The sequence below is a fragment of the Pseudopodoces humilis genome, chromosome 1 (genome assembly GCF_049639895.1).
Source record: "Pseudopodoces humilis isolate 2021_Gansu_Grassland_sample_001 chromosome 1, ASM4963989v1, whole genome shotgun sequence".
NCBI classification, from domain to species: domain Eukaryota; kingdom Metazoa; phylum Chordata; class Aves; order Passeriformes; family Paridae; genus Pseudopodoces; species Pseudopodoces humilis.
The window spans coordinates 64,466,154-64,487,048 of record NC_142200.1 but is presented as its reverse complement, the minus strand read 5'-3'; the positions used below and the strand labels follow the sequence as shown (position 1 = coordinate 64,487,048).

At 38.8% G+C, this 20,895-nt stretch overlaps 1 protein-coding gene across 2 annotated transcripts in view; it reads right to left on the bottom strand.

Annotated features, from left to right (window-relative positions):
• MOCOS (molybdenum cofactor sulfurase) overlaps nucleotides 1–20,895 on the bottom strand; it is a 209,301-nt gene that overhangs the window by 19,492 nt on the left and 168,914 nt on the right. For both annotated transcript variants that reach the window (XM_014256806.2, XM_088060279.1), the window contains 4 exons: nucleotides 18,965–19,081; nucleotides 15,894–16,337; nucleotides 8,816–8,978; nucleotides 2,848–2,929 (listed from right to left, as the gene is read on the bottom strand). In XM_014256806.2, the coding sequence (XP_014112281.2) occupies nucleotides 2,848–2,929; nucleotides 8,816–8,978; nucleotides 15,894–16,337; nucleotides 18,965–19,081 (806 nt within the window). The remainder of the gene's footprint in view (nucleotides 1–2,847; nucleotides 2,930–8,815; nucleotides 8,979–15,893; nucleotides 16,338–18,964; nucleotides 19,082–20,895) is intronic.

Here is a 20,895-nt window from a genome sequence, read left to right as displayed (position 1 = left end):
ATGGTGTTCTGGTATGAGTATGGGATGCAGGCACTGTGTCAAGAAAGAGGCCAAAAGGTGAGTGTCCACATGAGATTTCACAGTCTGAACTGTGCCCTTGCCCACCACTGTGTTAGGGAGGCTATTAATGAGAACACATGAATCTTCTGTGATAACAGTGCAGGTGAAACAAATTCCTCCAATATTCTTTTCCACCTTCACAGAGGTACTAGGGGTGTTTAAAATCTCTCCTGATCCAATTGCCTCTGGCAACCTGTTGGAAATTATACTGTATAAGTCAGGAAGAAAATTTTGCCCTCCTTTTATACAATTATTGTTTTGAGTCACAGTGGCTGAGTTAGAGACTCCCACCATTCTTGGTATTTCATCAAATGTCACTGTGTAGCTTTTGTATTCCAAGACTCCCATGTTTTCAAATTGCTTTCCCTTATTGTCAGACCATTTTCTGAGCAAGTATCATCATCTCTTCAAGGTCTTAGTCAAAGTCATTCTGTTGTAGCTCAATTCTACTTGTTTTCTGCTTGTGTTTATTTTTGTGGAGTATAACTTTACATCTGTCAGCATTACATTTCATTTGGCACATGTCAGGCAATTTATAAAGGAGAGCCTATTTCTCTCTGATTTCACTTGCTGTTTGCCTTGAGTTTCCCACTCATCTTTCTATTATGTCATTTAGCTTCAGTGCGTTACAACTTGTCCCTCTAGCAGGGTAATTTACAGAACAAGAAACAAGGACAGATGAAGTCTGAATATTGATCCCACGGGATATAATACAACGGGCTCAGTTCACCTTGTTCTTAACTACACCTTTGTCTTCTACCACTGCTACACTTCCCTTGATCTCTTTGATATTGCAACCTGTCAAAGAGGAGGCTGTGTCCCTGCTTATTTCAGTAGAGCAGCAACCTTGAGCATTTAGGGTCTTCTATAACATCAATCCTATCAACATTAGCTTCTACTTTCATCTGTCCACTGTTCCACACTGCACCAGAAAGCCATGTCCCTCTGATGTGAGCAGCACATGCTGACAGACAGCCCCTGCTGGGATGAAGGCTAGTGCTGATGAATTGCTTCAGAAGGGAAATTTGGGCTCATTAAACTTCCGTGGCTGCTGCAAAATTAAACTTCCTCACATGACTGCTTCCAGATTCTGTATCATGTACTTTCCTCAGTTATCTCAGTCTAAATTCAGAGTAAGCCAACAGAACTGGATAAAGTAACAGCATCAGAACACAGAATCAATAGATAAAAAATACATTCATTAGACATTTCTTTTGAATAAAAGCCTTTTAACAAAGACCCACTGCTCACCTTAGACACTGCAGAAAAGACCCCAGACCACAAAACACCTCCCATCTTCTTGCAAAGCATTGCTTTTCTCATTATTTTTGGCCCTGGAGGCTCCTCTGCTGAAACACTGGAAACTGGCATCAATTGCTATTGGATCTGTGAGCAGTTTTAGAGTGTCATCAATGTTGTTGTTCACTCAACCTGCCTTACTTCCTGACTTGTTTATTTGTTGTCGCAGTCTACTCTCTGCAATCTGCTTTCATATTTGCTTTCTTATTCATTCTGTCCTTTCCTTCCTTCACAGAACTCTAAGAAATTTTCCATGAAAACTTCCAATTTGATACAATAAAAATGACTGTCAGTTACTTGAAAGAGAAGCTACAATAAACAGTATGGCAACAAATTTTATGCACACAGAGAGAAAGATAACTCAGGCTGTTTTACAGCCTGTAATAGATGGGCTTACCATGGGGAGGCTAGGGATGAGTCAACACTAAGGGAAGTGGGACAGATGGTTAAAACAAATGACTCTTGGGTGGATTCCACTACCTGAGGAAAATACACTTCTGAGGAAAAGATCCTCTTTATCATCTGAATAGCTAGTAGAAAAGAAGGAGAAGATAATTTTCTGCATGGCTCCATAGGGAAATTTCCAGGTCTTCTGCTGGTTTGTTTATGTGTTACTCAGAGAAGCAAATGTAGAGGGTTACAAAGAATTAGTATACCTTGGTGAAAGGAGGACATAAATCTTTAAGTGGCTCTTTTAGTTTGACTTACCGAGAGACTCATTGAAAAGAAACATAGTAGATGATGCAAATGTACTTTAGGAAGGCACTTGATACACTGCCACTCAGAAAACTTAATGAGACTGCGGGAAGTTCTTAGAAAATATGATGAATAAACACTTAAGTTTATGGATAGGAAATAAATTTATTCATAATGCTATATTCACTGAAGTGGTATGCCTCTTGATTAGAATTAATGTTATTTAACTTACATACCTGTGCGTCAAGATTGTTAAGGGGACACTGAACGACATGGGTGGTCAAAACAAAATTAAAAAGGGCTATAAATATGGAAAGCTGTTTATAACTTTAGAAGCTTCTAGTAATTTTAAACCCATGCAGTGAAATGGGCAAAGCTGCCAGCATCATCACTATTAAATGTGGGAACTGAATTCAAGTCCTTCTGAGACCCCCAGTTGGCATTTGGAGGTAACTGGGGACACCTTCTCCTTTTCTCATGCTTGGAGCAAGTAAAAAAAACTCTCACTCATTCCAGTGAGGGTAAGTCAGTTAATTGTACTGTCCTTCCTCTCCTTTTAAAGTTTTTTATTTTTTTTACTGTTTTCTATCAGACATGCTGGGCATGACAACTTACTTATTTAAATAGGTTTATTTAAATTTAAATTTATAAATTTAAATAGGACCATTCTCCTGGTCCACTAATCATTCATTGCTTTCCACCATTTTTTCAAGGACTCCTGTGTACATCTGTCCACATCCTGAGTGTCACTACAGAGATTTTCAGCTTCAGTACCTCTCTGCTGTCACTTACCTGTGTGAACAGACTTTACTGTCACAGATCACAGCCTCTTTTCCAGTATTGTCTTCTAGCGGCACAGATATTGGGTCCATGCCTAGGTGAACAGAGAGAAAGTCATGTTTTAATAAAAAATGTATGAAGAATGATAAGATCATGAAAAAAGTTCTTATTTTTGCTTCTTTTCACAGTCACAGTAGCCTTACAAACAGCAAATAAAAAAAATTTTTTTTCTTTTTGCTAGAATTATATTCTCTGCCGGCAGGTGGCTCCAAATGATAAAACAAAGCGCAAAGGCTGCAGATGACCTTGGTACTCAAAGCATATTAAAAAAAAAATAATAATTTCAGCTTTGAGTAACTTCCTTCTCTGTTTATCTCAGACAACAAAAATGGCACAGAATTACGGCCTCAGCCATGGTTTCTTTTGGAAGGATGGCTCCTCTGACAAGTCAGGAGATGATGTTAGACTGTCATGTTGGACTAGAGGGATTGAGTGATCTAAAAGATGAAAGATGAAGAAGGGTGGAAGAAAAAACGAGGCACAGTCTGTTCAAAAAAAGAAATATACTCTGAGATAAAACTACAATAATTTAACGACAAAATTTATTGAAAACTGAGAATGAGACAATCATTCCCATCTATTCATCTCCAAGTTTAAACCAGCAGAGGATTCCCTGGTAATGATCTATCTTAACAACTTCTCCCACATTTTTCTCATCTTGAACAGAATAAACCAAAGAGATGGAAAGGGTACTGTAGTTTGCTAGAACCAAAAAGAAAAGCTGGACTACTTTTCTTTCTGTGAATTGAAAACAATAATCTTAAATGAAGAACCAAGTCTTTTTACTGTGTGGCTGCAATCCATCCAACTTTTCCATTACACTGCAACAGATATTAACCAAGACTTTGACAACCCCCCCTCCCCACAATTTCCTGGAATTATAAAAACATGTTTTGACATTATGTAATATTGTAAAACAAATAAGAATCATGCTCTACCAGCTCTGTGATATGGTGAAATCAAGTTGGCTTATTTTCTTCTGAAGAGTAATGAAATGTAGTTCAGATTCATTGTAACACGACTATCAACTCTGTTTCATGAATATTTTACAAAATAGAAAGTGGTCTACTTCTTCTTTGGTTAATTATGTTAGTATATGTCATAAGTGAAGACAGAGAGGGAAAAGTTGGGTTCACTTAGGAAAATAATGCAAAAACATGTAATAAATGCTTTGAACTACCCTGTAACAATCTGAAAAAAGCCAATGTTACTGTCTCCTTGACTAGAACTCTTGGACTTTGAAACAATTAAATATTAACATCATTACTTCTGAAAAATAAGAGTTTGAAATATTTCATCTTGCATGCATTCTTAACTGTTATATCTTTCAAACACTTTCTAAGAAAGGCATACGCACAAAATTTCTTAAAATGGAATTTCAGGGCTTTAAAAAAGGCTTTTATACACCAGCAACTGTATCACATTTTTATTGAACAGTACACATTTTACAATGATGTTTAGGTCAGTTAAACATTGTTAATTACAATTTTATTCTATCTTTAAGGCAAAAAAAATAAAGTAGAATATTGCCATTTACTAAAATGTAAAAGTGTCATTCTCCATGGTCATTTACTTGATAATAAAATTCACAGATGTGCTCACAGTATTAATATAAAAAAAAAACTTATCGTTATAGCTCCTATTTTCAGTCAATGAGGAAAATTAGAAATCTGTTATTTCAATAGACTGAAATATAAACCATTCATGTATATTCTTTCATCAGTGTATGCACTTAATTCCCATTATTTTTACTGGCAGTAACACATGACTATTTGAAGGCACAATAAACTCCATAAAGTGCAATTAGCTGCTCAGTTTTGCTAGCATCTTTCTACTCCAATATTTTAAAATACCTCCTCGACACTCAGAATTTCTCCCACTGTGCAGTGGCAAACTAATGCCCAACTTGCCAGACTAATGCTGATTGTTAGCTAAAATGGAAAGAGAGAAATTAGTCTTTTCCAAACATGTATTTTCAGCCAAATTCTATTTGGCTACAGATTTGTGTAGGTCAGAAACAAGTGCAATGTAATCTGTGCTCCCACGTATTTGATGGAGGAGGACAAGGAGATTTCCCTTGGTTCTCACGCAAGTAATAGGATTTCTGGAAATGAAGACACTTGCTCCTGCCCACCTTTAAGTTACTGGGAGCCAAACCTCAAATAACTTCAGTCAAGACACAAGTAGTTTCTCTCCATGGGGGCTGATTCAGAGTTAGGTACACTGATTTTCTCTAAGCGGGTTCTGTGATAGCAAGGCTTTGTTGCACTCTTAACAGTAAACAAAACAGGAAATTCCTGTTAACAATCCCATAGCTTAAGAAAATAATTCTGACGAATTAATAAATGCAGCTTCCAAAATTAAAATCTTACCCCATCTGCTGAAGAAAAGTACAGCTGGTGAGAGAGTACGCACAAGTCCTTCCTCTCCCTCCGGTCTCAACCCCTTCATCAGAGATCTGGGAAATACCTGGAGCTCCCCAGCTGCCATGCAAGCCAACCAATTTTGCAGGCATGCCAGGCAAAGATCCTAAGCCTTCAGGCAGCTTTGGGCTTGTGTAGAGCCCCACTCTGCCATCCTTGCTACTCACGGCAGTGGCAGGACTGTACAGCTGGGTTGGTCAGACAGCAGGTTCTGCCCATCCACATCTGAGGCTACAGACACCCAACATGCAGGGATTAAAGAACAGCCCTGAAAGGGTGTCTCAGTGCATAGAGAATTCAGCAAAAGGTGTTAAAATAGTTACAGTCACATTAAACCATGCTGACAAATTTTTTCTTGGACAGAGAAGGCAGAGAATGTCAAGCCACATTGAAATAAAATAGCCATAAACAAATTTTCCGCTAATGAAAAGTTCTAGAGGGAGAGGAAAGCATGTGCCTGGAGGGGAAGAGAGAACAGACTCATTATGTTTTAAAAGTGCCACAGATAAAGTCTTCACCATAATCTAATAGTGTAACAGCAACATGCTCTTAAAAAATGCCGTGTACTTCAGCTGGTGGGAAGTAGCTGGTGGGATTTGGCCCACTCGGCTTTAGGCACTTACCAGAGACACCTATTCCAGCAGCACAGTTGCCTTAGGCTCTCTCCTTTGGAGAGAGGCGCCTCCAGCCAGCAAAGCACGCTCTGGGCAGAGGTGTGCGCCACAGGCTGCTCCCACAGTGAGCAAAGCGCAGGCAGAGCGGAGCTGGCAGAGAAAACACAGTGGTTACAGCTCCTGCAGAGGGGAGACAGCCGGACTGCACCTGTCACCGGACAGCTGGAGCCGCTGGCTCTGCACAGCCACCAAAGCAAGGGCATTGCAGAAATGGAAAGAACAGAGAAACTCAGCACAGGGACTGTGAGGGCAGGGGGAGGAGAGATGGGGGAAACAAAACTCATCTTGGAAAGATGCATGCTGCTGTGGCTGAGGAAAGGCGGTTTGGGTGGGTGGCATTCCATGCGGATGAAGGAGCGAAGCGGGAGATCTGGAGGTGGCTGTTAGTCAGCAGGCCAAGAGCTATGGATCTGAAATAACATCAGCCACCGACACAGGCAGTGAAGGTTCTGAGCTTCAGAACAACCAGCCTGGCTCAACTGAGCTCCACTGCTCCCCACCACATAGATCACTGCTCACATGCAGCATTCAGCTTCAGGTCTTACATTTGCAACCAGCTATGGACAGGCTGGAGGAGTGGTGACAAAAGCAGCAGGGATTAACATGAGATTTTCAAGTAAAAAGTCAGTTTATTAAATTAAATTTGTCTGTCATGAAATGATTTAAGTGGAAGATACAACAGTGATCCATGTTTGTGAAGGGATAAAAGAAAAAATTTAAAAATTTAACACCAACAAACAAATAATGGATTTAGACTGCAGGTAAGAAGAAAGAAAACATAATAAATATTGGAACATCTTCCTACAGATTTATCTGCTCAGTCTTACCCTTCTGGTTTGTATGCGCTCCCATCATTGTGCCATCTTAGGAGCAGTAAGCTCTGGAATAGATTCCTCAAGGAAAAGAGAGCCATTATCTCACTGTCAAGAATTTTAAAAAATGCCACAGGTTGCAACAACCATGAGAGTAAAAAACAGCAGGACTACTAGAAAAGAGGTCCAGATCACCTCATGGGCTAGGATTTTGCTAGCTAAAGTCGTTATACAAAGAATAAAATGACTCCATTCTTACACACTGGCTGTACCAAAGCAGGCTGTGAATAAATGGCAATAACACTCTTGTTAGAGTATACTGATCAATTATTTTTGTGTAGAAAAGTGATCAATAGACTTGGACAATCACTTCTATGTGGAAACGGTTCTCCCTTTCATTGGGAGGAAGGGAAACGACAGTGAAAACTCCAAAAAAGACACACAGTAAAATGTAGAATTTAAAGGCAAATTTCAGCCTGGCACTAACTATGGCAAGAAATTGTAAATCTCAGTGTGAAATGGGTGTCTTGACTGTCATTTTTGTGTGAGAAAACTTCCTCCTGACTCCCTGAAGCATGTCAGGTGTTATTGACAGGTGAATATACTACTGGGTATACACTTGTCTGAAGGATTGCTAGCAAGGAGAAAAAATGAGGGACAGACTCAGAATGGTCAAAAAGGAAGAGAGATGGTAAGGAAATAAATCTCTAGAAATAATTAGTTCTGAAACACTTGATAATTTAAAAGTTGTGGGAGAAAGCTGTCTGTGCAACTGTACTGCAAAAATTTGAGGTGCAAGGTGCTCCACACAGAATTGAAATGAATTAATGGTAGATTTTCAAAGAAATAGTATGGAGGAAAGAGGGGAAAACAGCAGTGTATGTGCCAGTGGGCAAGTCTGGAATCCCTAAGAAGAGGGTAGATGGTGTTTGGGATTGGAAACACAGAAAATAGCACATGATTAGTGGAAGTATCAAAATGTATGTTTGAGAAACCTATTTCAGACAAAAAGAATCAACGAGTCAGATTTAATTCTATGGAGAGTGCTCAGACAGGTGGAGATGACAACAACCCTACTGTACACACAGAAAGGAGACTGTGGCTACAGATCCACTCATATGGATTTCTAATAAAGGGTGAAAAATCTGAAGATAGGTTCCCTTGTTTTGCTCTAGCTGCTGAAAATGTGGGCACATATATTATTAATAGTTAAGACATACGGGCTGAGTAAATGCTGTACCCCAGGGAAATGATGAACACCATTCAGACATGCAAACTCAGCACTAGTAATGATTTCTGTGATATTCAAACCTGTTCCAGTGTTCAGTGGCAATGGCACAGTTATGAAAAGTAATAATTTGCACCTCTGAGTAGCACAGGGCTTTCTGTAACATATTCTTTACTTATTTTTTTTTCTTTTTTTTTCCCCTCAGCAGCAAATAAAAAGGATTTTAATAATTCCCAGGAAGTTCAAACATCATGAAATATTGCCTGCTAGTGCAAGTATTTAACTGAGTTAAATAATGTCTGGCTAATTTCCACTGAATACTAATTTCCACTGAAGACTACCCCTCTAATCCCACAGCTGGAAGGAGGAAGAGAGATACAAAATGGGAAATGTTTTGGCCAGGGTGTTTAATGTTAGACTTCTATTCCTTTACCTTTGCAGCATTAACAATCCCTTCAGGCTATGGGACTTCATGCTATGGAGAGACACTAGTTAGTAAATTCCCACATCTGTCTGTTCCTTTCTCCATCCTGGAGAATTCAGAATATGACTGCACATAGGGAGTCACTGTCTACTCTCTGCCTACCTCGACAATAAGTTAGGAAACCCCCCAGGCTACATATACAGGTTGGGCTTTCATAGTCCACAGCTGGCACAGAACTTGTCCCTAAAGTCACCAGTAAGCATGCACAGCATTCAGTGGTTTGGTGGGAGCATGCAGGTGTTGCTGCCTAGAAGTCTGACACCAATAAAGAAGGGAAGGAAATTATATTGTTTACTAACCTTCTGCTTGGATGACCATAATTTTTTGCTTCAGATCAATTGAGGGATTCACAAGACACAGCCTTGGCTCCTGCTTCTGAGTCACGCAGACTCCATTCTGGTTTACAACCATCCAGTTTCGGTCATACAGCAAACCCTGGTTTCCTACTGGCCATTCTGTAACCTGGGAAAGCATTAGGAGGGGGTACAAGGGTTTAAAAATGTTAGCTGCACTAATAGATTCACGCTGAAAAGAAAAGAGAGGGAAAAGAATCCATTAATGAAACTCGTTGAAATCAGGAAAACTTATGCAAGCCAATGTCAGCTTTCTGTAAGAGAAACCTTAATTGCAAATCAAAGACAAAGACATCACTGCACAAAGCTGACAAAAAAAAAATCAAATTACTCTAAGTAGTTTGATATTATCATACAGTTTAACAGAGCTATAAGAATAAACAATCTCCAAAACACTCTGAAAACTCACTTCAGTTTTATATTCATCCATGTTTAGGACCTATTGACCCAGAAATTTTCATTTAACTTACAAAGCATAGAAATTTTATGAATTAAGGCAAAACCAAGCAAACAGAAAGCAGGAAAACTGTGAAATTCAAAGTTCTGAAAAAACTTGTTTTTCATAAAATGGGACCACTTTTTCCATTAATCCATTTGAGAAAATCTCTGTCACTGAAGCTTCTTGTTTAACTGGGATAATAACAATTTCTTTAGACCCCCTTACAACAAAACACATTGTCTTTTTTACTGTCTGTTCTTCCATTACTTCTATAACATTCTTTACATTCAATAGCCCATACAAGAACATTGTCCTTGCTTTCACATACATTTTTCTGGTGAAAAGAACATCTGTTTCTGATGCTACACAGATGGTAATCTTGAAATCCAAAAAGAGAGCAATTTTAGTACTGCCTTTGGGTGACATTAATATCTGCTTTCTTCTCCAGAATGTTAAAATATTAATACCATTCTTGTAACATAAAGCTGGCCACTAACACATTCTTCAACTCATGTATGCTTTCTAGTCACAGTTGAATATGGAGAAAAGTTTACAGCTGAACTTCATTGAATTCTTACAGAAAAGCTGAATAAATCTCACATAAATTAGCCAACAAAAGACTTCAGAAAAAAAATATTGAGTAAAAGATATGTCAAGCACAGCCTGATGCTATGAAGAATAGCATGTCTGGAAACACTGGCTAGATTAATTAAAAAACACATTCTTGTTTATCATGTGATCATCCCAAAACTTGACAAACCCTAAAGTATCACATAAACTTTTCCTGTTTTTATAAAAGCCTGCAGCAGCAGTTTGACACTGACAGCCTGACCATAGAAAGCTATGGGCAGGCATGCTAGAACAGAAAACTTAAAAGCAACAAAGCTGAACTGAAAATAATTTCACAGAACAAATAGTCTGAATACAGAAAACGGAAAGGAAAAATAAAATTAAGAGAAGAAAAGTGTTCTATCAACCCATTTGATTTATAATATTATTTGGCATTTTTTTATGCAAGTGTGGATGAAAAATTCAGTGATAAATAGATATTTTTGGTCTGACAGTGTCATCTGAAATCACACTATCCAAGTACCTCAAACTGTCAGCTCCTCAGCTATGTGAACCTTTGTCTTTTTCAGGAGAGGAATCATAGCCCAAACACTGCAATATCAGCTGAAGAACACACTTTTGTTCTTAGTGGGAATTATTCTTTGGAGAGACCAGCATTTTTGGTTATCCTGTATAATTAGACTACAAAATGCATTTGAACAGCTGGTGATCATCTGAGAGCTGCAAGAATTTCCTGCTAACAAATCTCTCTTCCAAAAAAGAAGATCATTAATTGGTAATACATCCTCCCGTGAATCCAACAGATCTTTACAGGATTTGCAAGATATAGAGAGCAGAATAAACTAAGAAAGCAGAAAAATAGAAAAAGAGCACAAAGTTTTTCAGTTCCCTATTGCAACGTTCTGTTGTTTTTGTTCCAGTTCAGGACAGCAATCTTATTTGGGAAACAGCTTAAGCATTTGCTTATCCTCCACTGAAGGCAAGAGGTTTTATGAGCAAAACAAAACCTCTCTTTAATCAGAGCTTCAGGTAGTTCTGACAGGCATTCAAGGGTAAGGCCAGCTAAGTAGCTATCAGATATTTGGAAATAATCAACACCATCCACTCAAGATAGCTCTGACAGGTCCAAAATAATGGCAACTAACTCCATGTTTCAGTCACACCACAAATGTGATGCAGCGCATGACTGAAGGTCCTCAACCCATTTTTCCCCCTTCCTCTGGGTATTTGCCACTGTAACGAGAGTCACACAGGTGTGCCTGTAGTGAGTCCCTGTCCTGTCATGGATGTCCTCTGTGCGCTGTCAAGTGCCTAGCTCCCTCTCCATGTCTCAGCTCACTGTATTGCACATGTTGCTAGGACCCTGCTAGAGAAAGTTGCAACAACAAAACCACCGTGTCCTGCCTTGGATGGAGAATCATAGATGCCAGCCAGAACTGGTTTGCTGCTAATACTGACCCTGGAGATGAGCAAGGAAGAACACATTCATTTATTCTCTCAACACTGAGGCCTGTGGCCTGTGCAGAGCATATCCTGCCCTTATTTCAAAGGGGCTGAAGAGACTGTTAAATAAAGTAAAATAAAGCAGGTTAGCATACATGGCAGAGAGCAATAGTGTATTATATAGCCTGTAATGTGATTCCCTGAAGTTGCCTGGCCATCTCTGGCTACTGGGACAAATTAGAAGTGGGAGGGCAGAAGGAAAGCAGGGAGAGCATGGTTTTACTGACAGATACCAGCATACACATTCATTCCAAACGTGGAAGGTGATGATGCATCTCAGGATCATTCAATGTAAGGTCTTCTCTACCAGTCACAAGGACCACTGCATAATACAGCCAGTACTTGGTATTGTCCCATCTGATTTATTGATCTTTTCTTATCACAAAATAAAAATAGCCACTGCAAAACCATGTGGGGTTTTTTGGTTTCTATTTCAGAATTTTCTGTAAAATATTTTGGGCTGCATTTCTCCCATAGTTCACAGTAATATGAAGTCTAACACAGTTTTTGAACACATTCAAGAAATCACTGAAAAGGCTTTAAATTATCTAAGTTTAAAAATAGTGGTCTTACATATAATTTATTCACTGATCACTAGGAATTTGCACTGTATTTTAAATTAAAAGCTAGTTTTTCTTTTCCATTGAGACGTAACTTTTTATACTCTGAAATCTACTGTAAGAATAATAAAGTTATTAATTAGTTAATAGTTTAAATTCCTAACCTCTTTCACTGAGCACATTGCATTATATAATTATGCAAAAGTCATTGACATGAGAGATGTTCCTGTTTAAAAATGCAGGTTTAAAACACATTTTTATGTTGGAAAAAAGAGAGTGGTCTTGCATAGAGGTTACTCCTCTGCTTTTCTCCATTTAATAAAATAATTGTAGGGAAAACACCTTTGAGAAGTTGAGTTAGAAAATTCTGCCCTCTGCTTTCTGCACCATGTGTACAAAATCCATGGGACAACAGTGGCCAGGAACACTTCATAAAATTCTGCAGAAACCACCCAACCTGCAGCGAGCTGGCAATCTTCATGTCAAGTTTCATCTTCCCAACTGCCAAAACACTCTGCACTTTCATTTTCTCTGGAGGTCAAGAACCTCTCATACTTAACCACTTAGAATAGAACAGAGAAATCAGAGTTTAGGAGAGGAGGAGATTATGTGCCTCTAAAGAGGAGATCAAACAGCTGTGAGCTTGCACTCACATCCTCCTCAAGTTTGTCCTCCTGACACTAATCATCTATCCTGCAACCAGCAAGTCTGTGGGCAGATTTCACTGGCAGATGGGCTGAGTCCTGCACACAGCTATCTGGAATTTTCCACTTCACATATTATTTAAGGAAAACTCGAGTGATCATGTAGTTACAATAAGCCCTAGTTACTACACATGCTAAAGGTCTGACCTCCCATACCAGCAGGAGGCCTGCACTTGAACCTACAAACCTATGAGCTTCTGATCTCAAGTATCAAAGTATTACAAGGTGAATTTAATAGAGCTCAGTATTTGAACTGCTATTAGCTTTGCATATCAGCTAGCTGAGAGTTACCCAATAACTGATAAACACAGAGATAAAATTTTTAATTGGGAAAATACTGTTCTAGATTTCCAGCAACTTCAAAGCATCTAAAGCTATTTTAGATTAAAAACAAGACACTGAATTACAATTCTTGGATTCCAATCAAAGACTAAAGCTACATGATTACTACTTCAGAAGTTTATGCATTTCCTGAAGTAAGAAGATAATATAATGTTGTCTGAAGTCTGTATGAAAAAAAACACTAAACAAGTGGCAAAAGAAAAGTTCTGCATATGATTCAGTGTTTTCAATATAAAGCCTAGAGATTCTAGTAAAATCAATATTTTAGAAGGCAAAATGATTTCTAGGATTTGACTCCATTTAGTTGTGGTAAGGCTTCTTCTCTAGCATGTCTTGCTTCAAACTCCAGTGCATGTGACATACATTGTTTTCCCATTTCAAGGTGATACAGGCTGAAGCTGCAGTAATGACATATAAAAACACACACACACACACACACACACACACACACACACATATAGATACATATTGGAGGTTAGTGCACTCTGCAGGATTTGGGTCCTGGCAGCCATTGCTTTCTATTCTACGCTTGCTCATTGGGGAGAGACTAAGTCACTTGGTGATTTAGAATGGGATTAATTGAATTTTAAAAGTAATTTTACAAATGGTGGTCTCTAAGACAGCATTTTCATCTCTTCTATAGGCAGACAGTGAGATTGGCAGATCCTTCACAGGCTGGTTATAAATGTATGATAGGTCTAGAAGTTCCAGTCAGACTTTTGGGAAGAAAAAACATGAAGAACATCTGGTGGACAGGAAGAAGGTCACAAAAGGAAACTTATTTTTTATAAAGATTTGCTTCAATATAAAAGAACCATCAAAATCAAAATACTCTTTTGACTTCAACTCCTAGCCTGCTTTCCCAATGCAGTGAAAGCCCTTTCCTAGTGGATTTGTTAGATCAACTTTTACTGTGCTTTCATATGCACTCAAGTATCTTCCATAAACCACATGGAAACCATGTGGAAATACACAAAAAATACTTTTTCTTTTAGAGAAGGAAAAGAGCTAAATGTTCTTTACAGTGAAATTCCAGTCCCTTCCAATACCATACACTAAATCCAGTATTTACTTAATTTTCTGTTTCTCTTTGGCAATACAAGCTCTGACAGTGCTTAAATTACAGGGCTCTTATGTGGCTGTGACTTTGTCATAAAAAAATCAAAACAGACTTCAAAAATTACTCTAGACATGCAAAATTAAACCTCATAATGTAGCTGCAGTTTTTATATCTATATTTAAATAATTCAGATCAGCTAGTGTTTGCTGCATAATCTAAGTTGCCTTGGATTCCTCTTGCAGTCAATGAACAGAAATATCCAGGAAAATTTATTCTTGAAGATGCCTATTTTATGCTAAAATGAATAAGCAGGTATCATATCATATATCATATCATATCATATCTTAAGCCCTCACTGCTTACAGAACACTGTTGAACTGTAGAGGTGGAAGCTGAGGTAAGATGAGCCCTGTTTTCACTCTGGGCCCATTAACACATGCTTGGCACAAGCACTTTGCATGAGCCATGGGGATTCCCTCCATGAAGAATTGCAGTCCTGTCTGCCGGGGAGTACCGGGTTTGTGCGAATTTATCTCCTAAAGCTGTTTTCCCGTCACAGAGCTTGAAGAGGAGAAACCTGGCTCAGCTTGTGGGGAAACATAAGCTTTCTTTCATGCTGAGGTATGTCGTACCTGCTCCTGGGCACAATCACTTCAAAGCCTTCCTAGCGCTGAATGTTGTGGTGTGTATCTCACACCACCAGCCTGTACGTCAAAAATAGAACTTAACCCCAAAGGTGCATGAATACTGCCTACGTATTTCAGCAGCTTCTACGCTGGGCTTCTGTAATACAGCTATGAAAGCTGCCACACTTCAGCAAAGGTTAAAAATTTTTCACATGAAATGGGCAATTAATTTGATTTTCTGAACAGTTTGATCTAGTGGGAGGTTAATAAGGGGTGGATATTGTTTGTTCATATCTCATTTAATGCTCAGGACTGTTCCTCTGAATTAAAGACATCATAAGCCAACCCAAATTTAAAAATACAGATGTTTTCTTGATCATTTAATAGTGTTTAATTGCCCAACCTCTGCACTGAGAAAAAAAAACAACAAAACATGGTCAAATCAGCTGAGAAGCCCTGTTTAAAATGCAGGGGATTTGTCACTGGATTTGACCCCAATTTTCTCTCAGATGTGCGACACTGACCTACACCACTAAGCTTTCCTAGGGAAAGTTATACCGTTATTGACATTCATTAAATCACTTCCCAGTACGGTACTAAGAAGAACGACAGTCTAGGTCATGTGTGGGCCCATACACCTATTTCATCAGGCATTATTTAAAAAAAAAAGTCATAGCTAAGGTGGTGATATTATTAACTTGGTAAAAAAGCAATTAAAATCTTCAAAGAGTGAACTTTCAAATAGCATAGCAACACTTAAATGTCATATTTCTGTTGCAAATGTATTTTTAATGATAACATTTCTTTGTAATGTAAATCAGCCGCCTCTCAATTATAACATTTTAATCAAGTTATTTCTCAATTGCTGCCTACCCATCAATGCCTACAAGTCCATCACACGTCATTTTGTAAAAGCATACTAATTACTTGATTATATTTTAGTAAAGTTTTGCAAATCAAACTATTTTCTTCAAGACAGCATAATATGTGCCTGTTGTGGGGGAGGGGAGAGCAGAAGATACATTTACCCCTCCCCTGTAACTTCAGCCTACCTGAAAATCCTTCAATATAGCCAGACATGTGGGACTTGATCCCAGAAACTTGAAAAAAGGGAAACATGGGCACCCACACACTGCTTCCTAGTATCTCATACACACGTGTCTGATGAAAAACACAAGGCTGAGCTGCACAAATACTTCCAAATGGTTCAAAGCACGTACCTCAAACGCAGAGCAGGATTTGATTGGGTAGAGGTAAATTTTGGCGACAGTGATGGGCTTGCCACCTTTTCTACATGTTGGCACTGTAGTCTCAGAAACAGCTGCCCTTATGCTTTCTGCCTCAGGCTCCAGTGGCTGCCAGCTGCCAGTTGTCTCTGCCTCAGATGGAATATTCCTGAGCTCTCTGTCAGAGATTTGCAGTACTGGAGACAATTTATCTGCACTGTTAAAAGAAAGGTGGTCATCTGGAACAGACTCTGCCGTCAGCTTTGTAGCAGACTGGAAAGGAATCTCAGCATCCGATTTGGAGAGTCTGGTGGCTATGATGAAATTCAGAAAAGTCTGTGCATCTTCAAAAGAAGACATGTAGCCAAAGGATATTCTCACAGAGCCAGTGGGACGTCCATCAACTAGGTCTATGTTATCTCCACAGACATGGCCAGCCTAGTTTGAAATAGGAAGGAAAACAGAGAGCTGTCATGATACTTTGCTTTTTTTCTCTCTCTAATTTTACCTAGTTATTAATGAGTCTCTTAATTCTAACCTGAAAAACTGTTGCAAAAAATAGAAGGTTATCTCATCAATACAAAGAGAAAATGAATAAAAAAAAACCCCTCAGTTATCTTATGATTTACTCAGACTATGGAGATAATTTTGCTGCTTGTCCTACTCTATTCAGGGAAGAGATACTTAAAAACTTATCAAGAGTCACAAAAAGGTTGTATGTCCCATGATTGTCAGCTTGGACAACCTCCAGGGATATTCCAGTCTCACCTGAATAGTTCATTGGGATTCAAACTGTGATGTTATGTTCAGATAAGTGAACAAGCCATGAGATGGTTAATTTTTCTGGGGCAGTTTTCTCGATATTCACTGTCAGAAGAGCACCATTTTATACCATCAGTGGCTTTTTCATGGTGCATGTTAAATAGTCCAAACAGCAGAGAACTAACTCATCTGGGATAGCAGCAAAGCAGAGACTTGTATCTAGAGCTCAGACATCCAAAGTGCCATTGGAATATCCTTCAAATCTGTCTTGCTGATCCAATCAACACATTGCTTTCAGGATGAAGGGAACTAGTCTTTCCCCTAATACTTCCTCCTTTGAAGAGCACAAATTTCCACTTGAAAAGCTTTTATTGAAAAATTCTTTGAATGCTTTATAGTGGCCTCCGTGTCAGATATCGGGAATCAGTTACCCATCTGATATGTCTCTCATACAAGAGTCTACAGAAAACTCTCTCTTAAGAGCAAAAGTTTCTCATTCTTTAAGTGAGTCAGTGAATGCTGCCGCTCACCACCAGTGAAGCTAGCTAGAGTCTCTCTTTGTTCATCCACTTAACATTAGCTCACCAATGGACATAAGATTTAGTCCTAACCCAGCATCCTATTCCCTAAATGTAACAGCTGTTGGGTTTTCTTTTTCTCAGAATGTAATTTATTTACACATTTCTGTCACATTAAAAATGGATGTGTGAATAGTTTATTTACATGAGGGCTTTTATTAAGCAAGAAATGTCACAGGACAGTGAACACAGATGCCATTTATGCAAAGAGAAATAAAAACCCCTACATCTGTGTCAAAGCATGCAACACAGTAGTAAATATTTTAATGCAGTGTGCTGTAGTTTTTATCCTTGACAACAGAGCAGAAGCAGTATTTGCAAAATTAGGTTGCATCTGTTAATATACCCTTCTGTAACCCTTCTGCCAAGCATTGCTTGATTGACTGAGGAGAGAGGTTCCTACTGTGCAAATAAGTAAACGAGTTCCTACATAACATTCTAAGAAAACTAACCACACTTCTCCAGGGACTCTTGAAGACAGAAAGCACTCCCTCACAGGCATTTTATCATGTAAAACTTCATCAGGGAAGGAACAATACAGCCAGCACCCTGGGAAAAGACGAAACTGAAGTATATGTGCAAATAAGGTAATAAAAGATGCCTTCCTCTACACAGTAACATTATCAATAACTCATCCTGATCCTTCTCAAAGCACTGATGGGAATGGAATGTCCCAAAATAACATCTGTGCAACTGTACCACCTTATCATAAAACCTTTGGTGATTAAGTGTCTCTCCATAAATTTAACTTTAGCCTATCCCCATCTAAATGTTACAGACCTAAAAGAAGTCACTCACTCCTTAGAAAAATCCTCTTTGTATAAGGAGATCCAAGAGCATTGCAGCTGGTTATTTTTCACTTCAGCAAAAGGGTAGACCTATTTTTGTTTTCTCAGAGAAGAGAGCTTCCATGGCAAATCAAAACACCAACAAAGGTATTAAAGAACTGCAGCAGTCTTTAAGAACTTATGCTATCAGTCCTGGATATAAATATGTTTCCAAAATTATCTGTGTATCTCTGTGAAATTATAAGGGAGCTATAATATCATTAAAGTCATTAGATTTTTTTTTTAACCTTTTGAAGAACACCATTAATAAGTGGCCTCCTCTACTTCACTGTAATACATGCTGCTATACATCTTTTAATGACAGCTTATGGAAAACATTAGTAATCTTGAAAACAGTCTTTACATTCATATTCTAAAAATCTAACACACCAGTAATCTAAGTAGAGGTCATCTAAATTTGCTTCATTCTCTGAGATTAATTGTGTATTTGTCTTTGTTTCCTGTCCAATTTGCATAAGTATTTTAAATTGTAGCACCCAACAGCAACAGGTATATAGGGCTTGAAGATTATTAATTATTAACAATAATTAATTAGGATACTTAAAGAAAAACATGAGAGGAATTGTCCAGGAAATAATGTTCTTCTGGAAGTCTGGATATCATGCAATTCCAAAACCAAACAGGAAGGTCCATTTCCTATTCTCCAATAAAATATCAACAAGCAACACATACTTCTCCATCCATCAAATGCTTTTGTTTTAATACCTCATTTTAAGGTACCAAATTTCAGTTAGTTTAGGTCTTTAACAAGGCAAGGGAGTTGAAATCTTATAGAAAGTGAGTCAAATTTAACTTCATTCATTAAGTCACAGAGACTCAAAACTATGGGATGTGATACACTTTAGCTTTTAACTTCTTATGACATACAAAAACTAACCTGCAGGTTCCTTTGGATGTCCTCATTGCTTATGTTCAAATGCATCTGGCAGGCTCCCGTGTTACAGAAGCAGCCTGTGCGAACATGTATGTTGTGGAGGCTCGCCATGCTGTCCACCTTCCCAATACAGCAGAGATATAGGAGAAAAATGAGAAACAGACATTTTAAAGTTGTGGTCAACAAGATACAGATACAGTGTTTTACAGGTAAAAATCAATGGGGGTAAATTGTATCTCCAAACAATTAACAACTTACTGTACTTTTTACCATTCCCACACAGATTTAGTATTTTTCAACTTTGTTACTTCAGCTAGAAGAAAACCTCTGGTAGGAACAGAGACATTTACCTTAGCATTGAGCAACTACTCCACACAAAACACACACAGTCAGGTCCTGAGCCTGTACATGTGCTGAATTTTAAAGCTGTGAAAAGGTTTATTCACATCAGTGCTGCTAATTACAGACCTGCAGCCAGGTCTTACTCAGTGTCTTGACAGAGCCACCACCTGCAACTGCCTCTGAAGACACTGAAGAGAAGCCTGGGTCCCCTTTTCAGGTAGCTAAAGAAAACCTTGTGCTCCAAGGATCTGAAACCGCAAGTCCTCATTACAAACAGCATCTATGGGATTTTGGCTCACAAGGGCAGGAAGGATCAGCCCCTCAGTAAGCAGTAACATTTGCCAGGACAGGGAATGAACTGGACTATCTCCTTGAGTCTTGTACATACAACCCCCCAATCTACCAAGTCCCTGGTGCATTTCTTCCTTGTGCTGTTTGGTGTTACCATCTTTATCATCCACTGAATAATGAATGGGCAGAAATACAGTACTTGCTGACAAACTAGCATGAATAAATTATGGGAAGGTATGAAAATGATGTGCAAAGAGAGCAGAAGAATGTGCCCATATGTGCCTCAGAAAGAGATGTATATATGCGTGCACTAGGAGGACAGCACTGCAAGGGATATGAATTGCCAGGGTTTCATAGCACAGCTAAGAAACAACGGAAGCATACCACAGGGATCCTCTTAGCACCGCTAAGAAACCATGGAACCTCACTGTAGGGACCTGGAAATGCTCTATATTGATCTCAAAAAGCAACAGCAGCAGCTGGTAAGATTAGCTGAGCTACCACCAGTTATTTCTTTGATGAAAAATGATGAGCATTCCTGGTCAAGACTGCAAAAAAGGACAGACAGATGCATGAAATCGGACCCCCACCTCTACCACAGACTCCCAACACAACCTTGCACAACTTGCATTAACCCCTCTGTGCTTTTGCTCCTTTTCTACAAAAGGAGAGCTGAGAGCCCTGCAAATGACCACACTGTGGACTCAGGAGACTCTGATGTATCAGAGACAGAATCAGGCTTAGGCTCAGCTGGATGCACAGCAACAGCTCAGTCTAAAGGGGCAGGAAAGGGAGTGTCAACAAAGTCATACTAACCACTTCCCTAAATGTGAGCTCATGCTTTGTCAGACGTATCGGTATAAATGTACAACCTAGCTTTTGCAGCTGGCTACATCTCTACTGGCCTTTATTATTTTTAACATAAATTTCCTCTGTACAGGACAATGGCCCAATACATATACCAATATACTGGTATAATTCAGTTTATCTTCTGTCTTAACATGTCAAGCTTCTATCTTCTGGTATCTCTGAGTTTCACTGTGTGCACGAAGCACCCTTAAAGTCACTATCTCAGGGGCTAGAAAACCCAAGCCTTCTGTTAGAACTTACTCCATGCTGAAATAATTTGACCTATATAGTATTTAGCTGTGCTAAAAGCAGTTCAAACAGAGTTCTTGTTGTTTGTTTTTTTTTCATGTGTGGGGCATAAGGGTCTCTGGACAAAAATGTGCTGTATACAAAAAAATTCTACATTGCTATAGCGCACAAGTTCTCAAGCTCACATTTAAATGTGTTCTGTG